This window comes from Hippoglossus stenolepis, chromosome 2 (genome assembly GCF_022539355.2).
Source record: "Hippoglossus stenolepis isolate QCI-W04-F060 chromosome 2, HSTE1.2, whole genome shotgun sequence".
NCBI lineage: Eukaryota > Metazoa > Chordata > Actinopteri > Pleuronectiformes > Pleuronectidae > Hippoglossus > Hippoglossus stenolepis.
Genome location: NC_061484.1, coordinates 22,100,920 through 22,116,803, shown reverse-complemented (window position 1 = coordinate 22,116,803; position 15,884 = coordinate 22,100,920). Strand labels below are relative to the sequence as shown.

Sequence of the window (15,884 nt, the reverse complement as noted above, 5' to 3'; positions counted from 1 at the left end):
TAAAGATCAAATCTGAACCTGAAACACTGTATTTAATCCTATGGTTGAAATATTAAAGGTATAATAAAAGAAAGCCCCCCCACCCTCCTCCTCCCTTTCCCCTCTAGCGCCCGAGGAGGATATTCTCAAAGGCAAGCAGTCCATCAGGAGTCACGCTCTGGGAAATCAAAACTTGGAGAGTGAGACGTCGCTCGACGGAGACGATGACACTCTGTCCAGCTTGGACGAGAAGGACCTGGAGAATTTAGCAGGTAAGGAAAGGAGCTCATCCTCCTCGCCTCCCGTAGCCACCGCTCAGTCCTGGCTGCCCCTCCCCATTTCGCTGTGTGGTTTGTGCCCTGCAGCTCAAAGGATGTAAAGAAACAAGCTTATTGTAACTTTCATGTGCATTTGGGTTGTTGTGCTGCAGCAACTCAGTTGTATAGTTCCTGGTTTCTTGCTGTTACTCATTTTCCCAAGTTGCTGTTTAGCTGTTATATCATGGTGCTTTTTTTTTTTTAGAGATTCATTGTTGGATTCTTGCTGAGCCCCTATAAAAAAAAAAGGAAATTAGGCGTTTAATGACCGTGTAGCACTTTCTTACTACACAGCATTATATGTATGGACACCTTTTTCCATTATGGCACCACCGCCTTGTAGGAAAATGCAGTTGAAAACACAGAATCTCCAGTTTTCTGTCTCTGCCACTGGAGGTCTGCTACTCACACTCACACACACACACAAACTCACTCACACACACACACACACACACACACAGGCCTGAGTAGCAACTCTGTAAACATTTTTTCTAAATCCAGCAGTAGCAGAGTTTATCCCAGGATAGTGCTCACCCAGAAATGGGACATTATCTGATTTAAGAAAAGCACCATTGCCTGAATAAAAATCCCCCTGATCATGCAGCTGCAGCACAGCCTCAAATGAAATGTTATTCACCTCAAGATGCTGCGGATCCTTTGTTGCGTTTCTTGTTTAAATCATTTTAATTAAATATCATATAGTCCGCTAATCGGATTGCTGCGTAATCCCCATTTCCCTACGAGCAGTGACAGCGCTCTGCGGACTAAGATGCATTAATGAGGCTCAGGCTGCTATTAGAATAACGCAACTGTGGCTGACAATGGGATTAAACGTTGAATCCTGTCTAATAAAGTGAAGTGTGTGTGTGTACTGTGGGAATTGAGTCGGGGGGGTTTTGTTGGGAGACGCTGAGCCTCTCCTCTTAAGCAGCTGTCTGCTTCAGGTGGAGGCTAATTGAATGTCTTTGAATAAAAATGTTATTTCAACCCACGGATAACATGTCAGTACTCGCGGGGTTGAGGCGAGGCAGAGGCATGAATATATATCTGTGTGTTTATTCCGTCCGTGCGCAGGAGTGAGGAGGGAGCTGGGGGAAATCAAAGCCCGGCTCCGGAGCCTCGACTCCCCGGCGCAACATCTGCAAACACAATGGCTCGTATGTGCGGAGCCGGGGCCGAGCTTCCACCCACAGCTCCCCTGAGCCGGCCTCTCATTGTCATACTGGCATAAATTAAGATTGATGAAAGATTAAACAGATTTTAGGATCAATTGATTCTGACTGACTGCCGATTTTTGACAATTATGTCTTAAAAGTTTTACGATATTTATTTTGAGTATTATACCGCCTATAAGACCAGTAGCAGCTTGTTTTATTTTAGGAGCCATCGGGATGTGCAGCCATTTAGAGTTCCCATGTTTATTAGCTTATCCTGAACTCAGACATAATTGCGCATTGGTTTAAGGGGGGGGATACTACACGTTGTGCAGTTTGTGAAGTAGCCGAATTATTTAATAATACTGCAGCACGAATATAAAATAGTTTAACATAAACAATCTCTCAAATCTGTTGAGATACACGCGATACTTAAATAAAATACGCTCAAATTGCAGGTACATTTCGTGCGTAAAGTTATCCACGTGACAACAGAGTGAAGGCGCACAGTGGGTTTTTAAAGCGAATCATTCATCCATTGCAGCACATCCCTGTGTTAGCTTGTATACGTTTAGCTTTACAGTGGGTATTTTATTTTATTTATTTTATATTTCCCCCTCCACGGAGAAGGGCTTGCTTTGGTTGAACCGGCTCCTGTTTGAGTGTGTGTGTGTGTGTGTGTGTATCTTCCAGGCCCAGTAAACTTGAGCACCGGCGTTCAGCTGGTGGCTCCGGCCGCGGTGGTGAAAGGCACCCTGTCCATCACCGCCTCCGAGGTCTACTTCGAGGTGGAGGAGGACGAGCCGAGCTTCAAGGCCATCGATCCTAAGGTAAGAGACTCGAGCTCCGCTGATCACGTCCCAAACTGTCACTTAACAGCAGCCCCCCCCCCCTCCCTCCCGTGCATGGGAGGCTACATGCAAGCTTCATGTTTGAATGGAGCACGTGTTACAGGCCTTTCTACAAAAGTGATATATATATAAAAAAATATTTGAAGCATTTATAGTACTGGTGTTGCTTCTAAGTTTGTCGATGATTCAATATCGTGTCAGCCTGTGGTTGAAGTTACAATATGGCTGAGTTTGAATTCACGTGGGGGAAAATGTTACTGAGGCATGATGTCAGAATGCATTTATTTTGTTACAATATTTTCATTGAACGTGAAATTGATTTGTTTTCTTCTAAATTGATAAAGTGTAAAGTAATTATAAAACCGCGGGAATTACGCATATTGTTTTCGTGGTGTGTTGCACGAAATTACAGCTTTTTAAAAATAATTAGTTAAATTAGCAAAATAAAATATATCAGGCCTTCCAGCTATGATCATGATGATCATTTTTCGCTCTGCAGCAAATTTGTTTCACTGTAAGCAGATCACAAAAATACAATTACGCGCAAGTGTTGTGCTCTGCTTTAAACACTGACAGTAGTAAACTCCATGTTGCCTGCAGAGGTCTGTTGACCTACAGTTGGTTGTTGCACCTGAACGCTCCAGGATTTTTAACGTGTGCGGAAAATGGCTTTTTCAATATCTTCAGAATTTATTTGAATGTGATTTTTTTCTGTCGTATGGAATAAAGTTAGAACGTGGAGGTGTCGTGTATAAGATAAAGTGTATTATCTCGTTTCTACCGCATTAATCAGACGAGGGCTTCACTTTAGCTGCAGGCCTCTTAAAACACAGCAGAGATGCTCCCATATATTAACACGAGTCCACTGATTTACACCCTTTCTAAAACCCTGTTGAGCCCGTGACGCACTGTAAAAAATAACATACGGCCTGAAGTCGGCTGTGCACATTCCTTCTTTAAAAAATTTGGAATTTTCCTACTGTTGTTTTACATTTTTATTTTCTCTTTAGAAAATAACTACATTAGTGATTATTTCCGTTGGACAATAACAAAATAAAATGCACCGTCTTTGGCCTCACCTGTCAAAACACGTCAAGACACGAGGCCAAGTTGTAAGTTAATTTGCAACATTTTATTAACATTTCTTTTTTTTTTAAAGTCACATAATGAAAAAATGGAACTTGGCACGCTACATTTTTATTCTTTCACTTTTAACGATTTTTTGTGCATATATTTAAATAAACGTTTCTTCACTTTGTGAAAACATTTAAAGAAGACACCTAAAAAGTTCTTACATTTATCTGAAAATGTACCTTCACCTTCTCTCTGGCAGTGGCCCAATTCATCCATTTTCTTTTTCTTAAAAAGGGGGTTTTGTTGATGTTTGCATTCTGCATTATTTTTTTTATTTTTTTTTTTCACATTGCTTGGAGAATCATCTTTGTCCTTCTCTGAAGTTTTATCCCAAAATGTCTCTCGGCTCTTTTCTCCACAATCGCTCTATAATTTGTCCAAACTTTTGGCGTTGGTGAGGATTTCTCTCGCTAGTCTCCATGTCTGCTTCGCAGCAGCCTCCAGGGCTGAGTGAGGCTTTCCCTGAAACAAGTCCAAGTTTGGCAAGAAGTAGTGGGGACATCTGCGGCACTGCAGACAGGATATGAGCTGCAGCAGGATGCCATTCAGTCGGTCTCCGAGGCAAGACTCGTCCCAGTCGGTCTCTCTCGGGTGTTTCTCGCACTCGTACAGCAGCAGGGTCTTCATGTGGTAGTTGTTGAGCGGCATCCCCGGCAGCTCCAGGTGACGGTCCCTCAGGGTCTTCAGGATGGACAGAGACTTCTTCCTGCAGCCGGCCATCAGCAGCCTGTTCTCGGCCTCGCTGAACTGCAGGACCCACGCGTCGCTCTCTGCAGAGCTCTGCTTCCCCGTTAACGAGTAGCACTCTTTGGAGAGGAGGTTAAACCCCTCGGCTTTGACTTCTGCTACCCGGTTAGGACCGGGCCAGGGGATGTGGGGCATGGGCCACTGAGCGGCGCTTCTAGGCCAAATCCCAGTGCACTTGAACGCGGGGGTGATCTGCACCACATACCTCTCCCTGATCCGTAGTCTGACCTCACTGGTGTCCGCTACCATCTTTACCACGTCGCGGTAGCTGCACTTATCCACGGCCTGCGCCACCAGAGTCTGAAACCTGGAGCGGATCTTCCTGGCGGAAAGGTACCCGGAGGCGGTGATGAACTCGACCCACAGCGACATGCTCCTTTTGCGGCCGTCGCTCAGCTTCAGCACCGCGCAGCCGGGCAAGGAGCCGTCGTCCACAAAGTTGAAGACCCCCATCTGGTTGAGGTACAGCACCACCTCGAACTCGTTGGGCGAGATGACCTCCATCCCCTCGAAGCGCGCGTCTATCTCGCTGAGGGAGCTGATGAACCGGGGCTCCTGCACCTCCACCTCCTTCAGGACATCCGACACCACTTTACAGACCTCTCGTATGGTCTTCGCAATGGCCGCTTTGCGAGCTTGGCATCTCTCGTTGTAATATTTGTTGAGCTGGTAAACCAGCTTTGCCTGCGTCGCTATCATGTTCGGGCAGAGGTCCGGGCTGTACACCGGGGAGTCGCAGTAAGTTGACGGATCCAATGCTTACCGGTTAAGCCCGAGGCAGACGCTTCCCCGTGCAGGAAAAATGAGTAATCAAAAGTTTTTTTTTTTTTTGGTTCCTGCCTTTGCAGCGGATGGACGTCAGTGTGAGGAGGAGGAAACGGATAGGGATGCGACGCAACAGCTAAATATCAGTCCGACTGAGCTCTTCCAGCACGGCTAGGTAGAGTCATATTCAGCGTGTGCGTAATCATCCGTGTCCCGGGCTGCAGGCGCTAAAGGCTCAAACACCATCTGTGACCACTCATCTCTTCTCACTCTTGTCCTCCTTGCTCTTGCGGCCCCCGCTCACTTTCTCGTCCACACTCAGCTGTGAGCTGGACTCGTGTAGTTTATGAATGGTTCCCTCTAGGAAGAGTGGAAGGGGGTCGGGCTTCTCCTCCTGCAATCATGTGCGGAGCTGTCAGTGCGCGCAGCCAATCAGAGCCGCCAGAGGCAGACGCGGGGGCTCCTGCAGGAGAGCTCCAGTGCAGCCGCCGCAGCAGCATCTGGGCGCACGGAGCTGTGCGCTGCTCCCCGGGTCCACACAGGGAAACACAAACCTTTTCACGGGCGAATGCCAGCGTCCTCTCAGGCTGCAGTAAAGCATTTTTTTTGTTGCCTTTTGGGTCTCTCTTTACGCGCAGTTTCTCCTGGTGCGTTTTGAGGATTGTTGTAGAGACAGTGTGAGTGACAGCCTTTAACTTTAGAGACTTCTGCAGATAAGTCTCCTCCTTCTGTTTCTCTCCTACACGACGGTGCATCTTTGTTGTTATTTGAAAGGCTCAGTAATTATAGATGTTTTATTTTTGACAAAGTTTTACTCTCGGCATGCCCTGGTTTCCATATAAAAATCAATGACGCGTGTTGGCTTTAATCTAAAAAACCTGTCTGTTTATACGAATTTAACTTTCATTTTTCTAAGTTGATCACACAGTTTGCAAATTAAATTAGAAGTAAAAAAAAATCTAAACCAGTAGCCTATTATGTCTTTCTTTTTTTCCTACTGTCTTCCTTTAAGATCCACTGAAATTCCTCTTTAATCTATTTTTCAAGCGATTTTAATAATTTTTTAATCCACATTAAATAGTTTTTACACCCTTGTATATTGTTCAACCCTTAAACACAGTTCATTCTTCGTGTGCACCTGCAGCTGCACACTTAGAAAAACCCGTGGTCCCAACTGCACTCATCCTCCTTCAAACTGGTACATTTATTGGAAGTGTATTGATAATTTTTGCTGCAGATATTTTAATATCCAAACACAGGAGCTGACGTAAGACGTTTGTCTTTGGCGTCAATCTGAAAAAAACAAAAAAAAACACACGTTAATTCGCCTGTGGCTCTATCACCGTGAATCTTGTCCATGCTGAATAATTTACGCATGAGGGCTCAGTGAGGTTGTAATTGAAGTCATCTTGTCACCCAGACTTCACGTTGAGGACTAAAGAAGCCATTACTCCTCTTCCTTTACCCCCACGCAGACAAGAGGCAGGAGTGTGGGACACGTTTAGATTTCTCAGAATGGTGGAAAACCACCATTCTGCGTTAAAAAAAAAGATCCATCTGAAATATTTTTTTATTATCGTCACATCTCCACGTGTCTGCAATTCCCGTTAATGAGGTGACGGTCATTAGCGTAGAAATTCACTTAACTGCGCCTTTTTTTGCGACCGTGTAGCCGAACGTCTTTAAAGGCTTTTGTGAATCAACTCAATACGTGTTTTAACTTAAATCTTAAAACTTTTAAAACTCTTTTCTGAACAGAAAGTCTTTCACTAGAGCAATTTATTCATGGAGACAAGTATATTCCAATCATTCCATTAATTTCAGAGAGTTAATTACACTAATAATCTGACTGTGTTGTTTTATTGAAGGTCTTAATGTAAAAGTGCATCTCAGGCAATAAGGCCAGTAGTTGAATTTAAAGATGCATAGAGTGGAAAATGTCTATATGATATTTTCTCTGCCTTAAGATGCATAATCTCTATGTTGTTTCAAAGAGTAAAAAAAATTAAAGTTTCATATTCTTATGTTTAGTTATAATAAAGTTAAAAACAAACTAAACCTAACGGACACTTGTTACAAAACTATTTTAACATTGGTTTATTAATGATTTCCAGAAACACATTTACTGATATGAAGTGACCAACTTTACACTGGATTCTGAAATAAGCTGCAAACATAAACATCAGAAAAAGGTTAATAGAAGATTAATAGCCCTGCTATAGTTGCCACATCCCTCTGGAATTCTTCAAGTAGCCTTTTTCCACCGATTAGGGCCGATGAGCCTTTAGGGAGTGTGAAGTAACTCATGATTAAATTCTATGAATTTGTTATTTAGTTTGATTTGAAGTGAAGTGTCCTGTTTGGTATTTGAGCTCATCTCAACGTAACAAATAAAGCTCTATTCAAAAATCTAAATGCACAAGTTAACACACACAGATTTGACTTTTCATAAGAATCACAAACTTATTATTATTTATTATTATTTATTGGCCAAATGCAACAAGATACTTATTATTTTATTCAGGATTAATGGTTAACTATTGTGCACAGTTAGTTATAAATCACGGCGTAGTACTTGTCCTCAGTTAAATTAACTCTGGTCACAGTCGAGAGGATTAGTGGCAAATTAATTAATTACTTAATCATCAATTAAGGGATTAACAAACGATTCAAGAGGACACATTAGTACCTTTCATTTGCCGGTGCGTCATGACATTTGCATTTGATGCACAAGCTGCAAAATGAACACACTATGTACAGTCAGAAATTCCTCCGAGAACCAACAGAGTGGAGAAACTATGGCGAGAAAAGCAACAGTTGACTTGGCAACCTTGATTTATTATGAAATCAAAACTGAACGTTAAACTGAGTGTTGACATTCCTTCCCTTCACATCATATTCAAGCAAAGCGATAGTTACACTAATGTGGCTGTGGAATTTGGGAATAGATAGAAGCAGAGAGAAGTAAATGAGGAAAAAAAAAAAAAGTCTGGCTGATGATTGCATGGTGACTGTTTATTATCAAGCTCACAGCTCCAGAGATTAATCGACTCTTACTTGGAGAGCAAGTGTCCAAATATTATGAAGGGCATTCTAACTGTAGCTTTGTAAAATATATGACAACCAAAAGCTTTTAGAACGACGTTAGGAATCCGCTCTCTTATCAAACCGCATTCTGCAACTGTTGATTTTTAATTTTAATTTTAGTGCAAGATGTTGTAAGTCAATTGAATTTTAATTAAATCGCTTATATTTTGGCAGTTGATGTGGAAAGGTTAACCGTAAATCACAATATGAGCATTCACCTTGTGGGCATTCTGCGTATATAATGGTCAACACACTGCCCACGCAGCTAGCAACAACTTTAGGAGCCTTGTTTTTAGCATTTACCTTTTATTAGCGCTACGTTTATTTCCATTTTACTTTTTATTGTGCAGCATCTTCAGTGTAATGTATAGATCTAAGGAAAGTGGCCGACAGATTGTCACTCAATCACTTCTCATCCGTCCAGCCTTGCTACTTCTGTGTGCCCTTTATGTCCCGTGAACATTCAGAATTATCTGTGGTTCCTAAAGAGTTTCCCCCTGGTTTATACTCTACTGGAGAGAAGATCAGGAGCCTGTCAGGGAGCTCTTTGATCACAGCCTGTGTGACGACTCCACAGTGATCCCCCTCACCAGCACAAAACAGTGTCCATGCCTGCTGCAAATCTCTGCCAGCTGATGAGTAACCTCATTGCTTCTCCTTTTTTTTCCCTCTCCACTTCTGTCCTCGCTCTGTCTTTCTTTCCCACTGTCTCAGCCTTATTCTCCTTCTTCCTTTACTTTCCTCTGTACTGTTTATACGATACTATATTTATAACATAGTTTACAAATAGCAGAACAACCTCTAAGACATCATTTGTCTTGGCCATTTATTTTAAGTATATTTGGTAAGGACCTTCTTTATTGAATGTCTTATAAACTTTGCACTTAAGTTGGATTTTCGTCGTCAATTAACACTTTTTTTGACTCATCTACTTGTTGAGTCTTCAATCTGAAGTACCAGTTTACAGTATACTCCACAGACTGCCTTTACATTTGTAGTCCTTTACGACAGAAGCGCACACAGTCAAACGGTCCATGCAAGACGTCTCTGTATGTTAAGGCGTCTTTTTGAAGACGACGCTCGAAGAAAAATGTCTTTGTTTTGCAACAGGATGCACAAAAGTTTCTTCCTCGTGTCTGTTGGAGTTATTGCGCTCTTTACTTCTAAGTGAGTGATAAGGGAGGGGGGATGTCAAGGCTCGGCGTTGCTCTGTAGTGCTCCTTTTTTCTCCCCCTTTTTTCCTCTCTCTGGAAACATGATAGCTGCAGGAAAAGTGGCTCACTGCCTCACAACACACACCGACATGCACATGTGCACAGAGACCAACATCAGCACACATGTGAACCGAGTACCTTTTTGATGCTCATGTTCACACATTTTCTTGCTGTCTCCCGAAACCCGGGTGGACGCAGCTGCTGCCTCCATAGAGGACTCAAAGAAAATCATCGCAGGCAACTAATTGCCTGGCAGGCCCCTGCATCTGCTCGGCAGATAGAAGAACTGATGAAGTCACAGAGCAGATGTGTGTTTGCCTGTGTGTGTTTAGGAGAGCCCTCTCTGTGTTTCGGCACAAATCATTAATATTGCATGTGGAGTCATCGTTGCAGAGCCACTCCTGGAGACTGCTACTATTGCATGAATGAGGAAGTGAAATTCACTTTACTTCCAGCAGATTGGTTAAGGAAATGTCTGCGAAAACCTGATTGGATGATATTTGTTACCCTCCCTTAGAGCAGTATCACATTCTGAGTGTATCATAAGTGTTTTTTTGAGTATGTGGTACTTTAACCATGTAAAAAATTCTAATGTATTATTAAAAATACTGCCAGGGACATTAAAGTCTATTAATTTCAGAGTGTAGTTTTGATGGACACAAAGTAACGTGTGACAGCTGCAGGGACAGATGAAAAAGAAGGTGGTTAATCTTTGGAAAACACTTTATCTAACAACTGCAAATGTCTGTCTTTACAAAACTATAATTCTGTACCTGCCACATAAAGTTTACACTGTCAACAATGATATATCGTGTGAACTTCATGCTACAGAGTGACAAAGTATTTAGGATGCAGAAGTGAATGAAATTATCACTCTGACATATTTGATAAAAATCTAATATTTTAGCCTCAGGTCATTAGAGGAAGCAATTTATTTAATTTTATTGGAGCAGCTTGATAATCCTGCAATGAAACTAACTATGTCCCATTCAAATACATTGAAAAATAAGTTCACGTTCTTTAAAACCAAAGATAACACGATATTAGAAATTAGAGCACCTCAATCCAAACAGCATGTTAAGTATTCCCCCTGATATGATCTTCTCAGCATGTTTATATGTAAACACTCACTGTAACATAAAAACCTGGTACAAGGCTGGACCTTGTGACCCTGTGTAAACTGACGATTTGACTCTTCATTCCCTTTTCTTCATACATAAAGTCGGTGTCTTGGTCATACCTCAGTAATGAAATCCTTCCGTGCGAGAGTGTCTTTCCTGCCCCGCTGCTGAAGGCATCAGTCGGTGTTAACTTGGCACAACAACGGCCTCAGCGTTCTACATTCTTGCAATGGGTATTCAGCTCTCGGCAGATGGACGGAACACAAACACGAGGGCTGACGGTGTCGACGTGGCCAAATGAATTGAGTCACACTCCCTGATGACGTCACAGTAACTGTTAACACTATATCATTTTGAGAGCAACGATCAATGGAATAAGTCCATCACCTGACCACTGACTGACCCGTCGCTCTCTCACATTTGCATCTGTAGGGCTGTGGTGTTTATCCTTAATCCATCGGATAACCATGCTGTGTTTCCAAAAAGTTTCAAAGACCAAGCAGAAAAGTCTAGTGGAAAGAAAATACCAGTCCATTTTGTCCAAAGGTCAATGTCCAACCTTGGACTATGCAATGATAACCCCCCCCCATTGAGAAGACATTGGTACCTCTAATTAGTGGGGTGGTGACGGTAACCCGGGGTTCACTGGAGTGGGCAAATGGTTGGTCACTTAGTCCCAAAAAAAAAAGAAAGACCCTGGTGCTATGTAGCGACCAGTTTCATATCGTTAAGCTCTCCCTAAAGTGTCAAACTGCTGGGGCTGCACCCCTCCCCCGTCCTCCTGCTCGCTCCGCCAAACTCTCATGGTCACCAGGGACGACCTTCGGCTGCAGCTGCCAATCACAAAGAGCCATGGCAGCAAGAGGTCTCTGAGAGAGGAGCCTATTGATTTTCCAGTTAGAGCCTAAGTAGTGTGTGCTATAGGACCAATGGACAGCCCAAGCAGGTATGTCATTATCAATGAGCCCAAGGAAACGGATTCCCTCACTCTCACTCATTCATATTGGCCTCCTTCCCTCCCTTGCTCCCTTCCTCGGCAGTTGCGCCATCCATTGCCTCCGCTCCCCTCGTCTGCTCTGACAGAGTGCATCCTGAGATGGTCAATAAATCGTTCGGGCACACTACAACAACAGCTAGCAGAGTGATAGGTTGGGATGACCTTCCTCCTTTTCATTCCTTCACTCTTGCACTGTCCGAGCCTCCCTGCTTTCCAGGTACAGTAATTATAGCACCTAGAGGACATAAAATGTTTCCTTACCAGAGACGAGACTTGTTAGCGCCACAGCCGCTATGTGCCCCTTTCAGGAATGTCCCGCGCCCTCGAATCTTCAACATCCAGGTTCAGTTTAATCTCAAACACTCCCTCACGGTGCACTTTGGCTCATCCAGTCATCAGTAAACCCAATTATTATCATACTGCTTCTCCAGCTTTGCCTCACTGCTCATGGCAAGTCTCTGTCCGGACCTTGGGAGCTGCTCACCATAAAGACACGTGCAAACAATTACGGATGATTTAAGCCAATTAGAGGAGATAAGGCCAAATAAATGTTTAAAGCTTCCTGAAGTGTATTTCTGTTTCCCAGCAGAACAGTAAAGCCTTGTTACTGTCTTTAGTGTCCTTTACTTCTTCTGCCTCTCACGCAAAGTACACTCCACTTCTGGTTCCTCCCCCCTTTGAGCCTCAAAACACATCGATATGGTTGTTATATAGTGTCTCCAGTTGTTGGAGGGGTTGATGAACTCATGCTGTACGGATAAAGCCGGCGGTCCCCTAGCCAGATGTGGGGTGTTTAAGAGTCATGAAAGAAGACTCGTTAATGATGAGCTTCAAAGCATCTAAAGATACTGGCTCCTACTTTTGCTCACAGCCCATATCTCTTCCACTCACGCTGACATTTTTTTGATTATGGCAATTGTCAAGACCATGAGATCAAGGGCCTTACATAGACAGAATTTAAGATGTTTATTTCTTTTGTATTTTTTTTATACATTCAAGCACAGTATCTTGAGGATGCCAACATTGATTTGTCTGTTGATCTATTTGGTCGGTCAGATGGTCAAAATTTTGGTCTCCAAAAATGTAAATCCTTCTGACCTTGGTGATCCTCAGACATTTCCTCAAGCGCTATGTTTGACTTTTTTATTTTGAGTAACATGCCTCAACAACTCTTGGATTAATTGTCATGAAATTAAGTTCAGACATTCATGCTCCTCAGAGGACGAATTGGGATTCTTTTGGGCAACTTTGTTCAGTAGCGTCACCATGACGTTGACATTTTGTGGTTTTGACTGACATCCCTCAACTGGCACGACGGACTGTAATGAAATTTATTAAAGGCATTCCTCCCTGAGGATGATGAGAGAGATCTTTGGTCATGCCTTAACTTTTTATATCTAGCACCATTACCAGGTCAACATTTTTAATTTGTTCAAAACTTTAGATTATTAGCAAAATCTCTAAAACTAACAACATTCCAGAAACACTATTTTGTGTTATGATGGGATTAAAAAATGATAGCAAAATGTTAGCATGCTAACATGCTCAGTCAAGATGGTTTTGAACATGTATACTTGCCAAACAATAGCAATGTCATTAAGACAATGTCTTTTTTAAAAAAAATGTTATTCTTCTCTAGCACAACATGCTTTGTGATTTTAGCAGTCTCACATAACAACTAGCATAGCTGTAAATTCTGGTTCACGTTAAAACTGAGTTCTGCCTGATATTTATTCCCATAGTTTATTCTTAGTAGGAGACTTTGAATCTTAGTTTTTCCCTTGAGACGATTTTAACCGTTGAGACAAAGCAGGCTGATGAATGCCTGCAGTGAGTGGTAACCAGGTAGGACAGGTTGAGGAAAGACGGTTGCCACATTGGTAATCACATACAAAACATTAGCGACAGTGTCATCGCCACCTAATGATGACTAATGTCTCCCTTCCAATTGCTTTCCCCTCACACACACACACACACACACACACACACACACACACACACAATACACCATAACAAATGAACATGCTCGGCCTCTCTCCAGCTCCCTGTTGGTGACCTGACTTTGGACCTTAACAAAACCACAGACCACTGTGGCGGAGACCTGGCTCACACTTAACCAAACACCTCCAGACAAAGAGCTGCTGCCCCCTCTCTGCACCTGAGCCTAGCCCCTCCATCATGCTCCATCTCTGGGCTTGACTGGGCCAGTCAGGGGGCAGGTGCCTCCCCTCCCTTCCTTTGATTGATCCCCTCTCTCCATCATTTATTCTCTTCGTCTGCCTCTGACACGCGCGTCAAATGCAACACACCAGCCTGATGGATAGGCCTGTTTATGGATGCCAGTCTGCCTGGTAGGCTACTGATATTACAATCAGCACCTGTGTACCTGCTGTTCACAAGAGCCTCCGTTATTCAGCTGAGGTCAGAGAGATACTCGGCTCCGATTGAAGGATCGATGTCCAGCGCAGCATATTTGAAATCGGAATTGTAAATGTGGTCCTGCTTTGTCAGAACGATCCGTGCTGCAATTCAGATGATAAAACTAGATCCATATGTCATAGACTTCGAGTAACCATCAGTTCTTCAGCTTCTTTTCATCTGTATTTTTCATATCTCATAAATACAAAGGAACATGTTCGACTGGGTCATGATATTAATTATAGCTGATAATTCCTTGAAGGAAGTATTCCAAGCAGCTGTATTTATTTTCACGAAGCAAGCTGATAGCGTTGATGAGTACCATGTGTAAAGACATGTGATGTGCTGGAGAGCAGAATGTAACATTGCTGAATTCTGGTGCCTCTATAGCCATTATGGTTAATGACCCATCCAGTCTGGTTGAAATGGCACCTCCACAGGGACATTCTGCAGATGACATACTCATCCAAGGCTCGTTTCCAGCCGACATCAGCACAACAGAGCTTTTCCTCCTGATCCGCAGCAGAAAGACTGTAGATTAAAGATGCAGCGTGAATACAAAACCACTCTCAAACCCAGATTATCATTCATACTCCAGAGTTAAACCGGAAGATGAATGGGTTTTGTTTGGTGTTGGTGACTTCTTCAAGCTGCTAGTTATTCATCCTGTTAACTCAACACCTCAAGAAAAAAGCAATACATGATGCACTTTTCTTTCTTGCACCATGGATTTTCATTTCCATTTGTTTAATGGCTCAAGTTGAATTAGTTTCACTCCGGCAATCACAGTCGTATTCAATCTGTATATTAATGAAATGCTGTGGCCAAGTTAAATTACATTGTAAAACGTCTGAACCTCTTTCAATAGTTATTTGATTGTCCGTGAAGCTGTGCTAATCAAAGTTTTTAACAAGGCTCCTTTAAACAACCCGCGGATAATTATCAACGACTGAACAGTTCCCCTCTACCGGGGGTTTTAGCATCTTGAAGCTCACTGTTTGGGTTTTTCAACTCGCACCTTCATGGTTATTGTTCAGTCTCACCGCCGTCATCAGCATCGTTTTCCAGCCTCATCTTCCAGCTGCATTTTAAGAGACACATTTCTTCTCCCTTATTTTTCAGAAGATAAAAAATAAGCAACATGGAGAGAGAATATTTGACTTTGATTTGTCAAGTGGCTGAAGCCTGATTCCAACATGGATGATAACTGTTTGCAGGATGTGAAAATTACTGTTTCTGAAACATTGGTTTTAAACAAGTTTGAGCTGATGTGTCAAAAGTTATTTTAGTGGCTTACTCCACCCAATACGTCTACAACCTTATTTCCAGTCATCTATATATGATATCAACTCACAATCCAGTTATTTACACTCTGTACATCATATGACACAGCTTACCCCAAGACCTTTGATAAATATAATCCCTAAAATCTAATTTAACATAGGAGCAAAGAAAGACCTCTGCACAATTTAAATATGAACTCACATATATGTTAAAATAGTTGTACATTAAGAAAAGCAGTTAGAAGTCAATAGTGAATACAAGTCTTTTTGAATGAATTGGGAGATTTCAGGGTTTTCTGCAGCTCATTCCAATTTTAATGAGCATATTACCTGAAACCAGTTCCCCCCCAAGCTCAATTTGGACATGTGGTGCAACTGCTGTTAGAATTACCTGCTATAGCTGAGTGCTGTGTTAATATGAGACCCGAGAGCAGAGGTAATGAGCCCGGTTTTCCAGTAGTAATTGTTATAAATAACAATCAATGCGATTCCCTTCTGTCTGGGTGAAGACCATCTTCTACGAGTGAATCTTGTTACCTGCCGCCAAAGCACTGAAGATGCTTATTAATTCAATTTACTCTATTGCAGTTGCAGCTCTCAAAATGCCTACCACTGATAAACCTGTAGCTCCATTTGAGTCACCTTCAAATTCCCCGGTCTCCACAGCTCGTTCCTTTATACAAGTCCCATTCTCTCCCTCTTCTTTTCGCTCCGGACAACCAACCTTAAATTCCCCAAGAGGGGTATACTTTTCACCCCACACCCACTTAAGCTGGTGACAATAGCCGGATTAGAAAAGAATTTACTTCAGCGAAGC

The 15,884-nt window shown here is 42.6% G+C and overlaps 2 protein-coding genes across 9 annotated transcripts in view; one reads left to right on the top strand and one right to left on the bottom strand.

The window, feature by feature from the left end:
- The window catches only part of lrba (LPS responsive beige-like anchor protein), a 179,560-nt gene that overhangs the window by 105,889 nt on the left and 57,787 nt on the right, over positions 1-15,884 (top strand). For all 8 annotated transcript variants that reach the window (XM_035165809.2, XM_035165866.2, XM_035165857.2 and 5 more), the window contains 2 exons: positions 108-251; positions 2,144-2,280. In XM_035165809.2, the coding sequence (XP_035021700.2) occupies positions 108-251; positions 2,144-2,280 (281 nt within the window). The remainder of the gene's footprint in view (positions 1-107; positions 252-2,143; positions 2,281-15,884) is intronic.
- Positions 3,412-5,316, bottom strand: mab21l2 (mab-21-like 2). The gene has a single exon (XM_035165997.2). It carries the CDS (start codon positions 4,879-4,881, stop codon positions 3,802-3,804), a length of 1,080 nt encoding a protein of 359 aa, XP_035021888.1. The 5' UTR covers positions 4,882-5,316; the 3' UTR covers positions 3,412-3,801.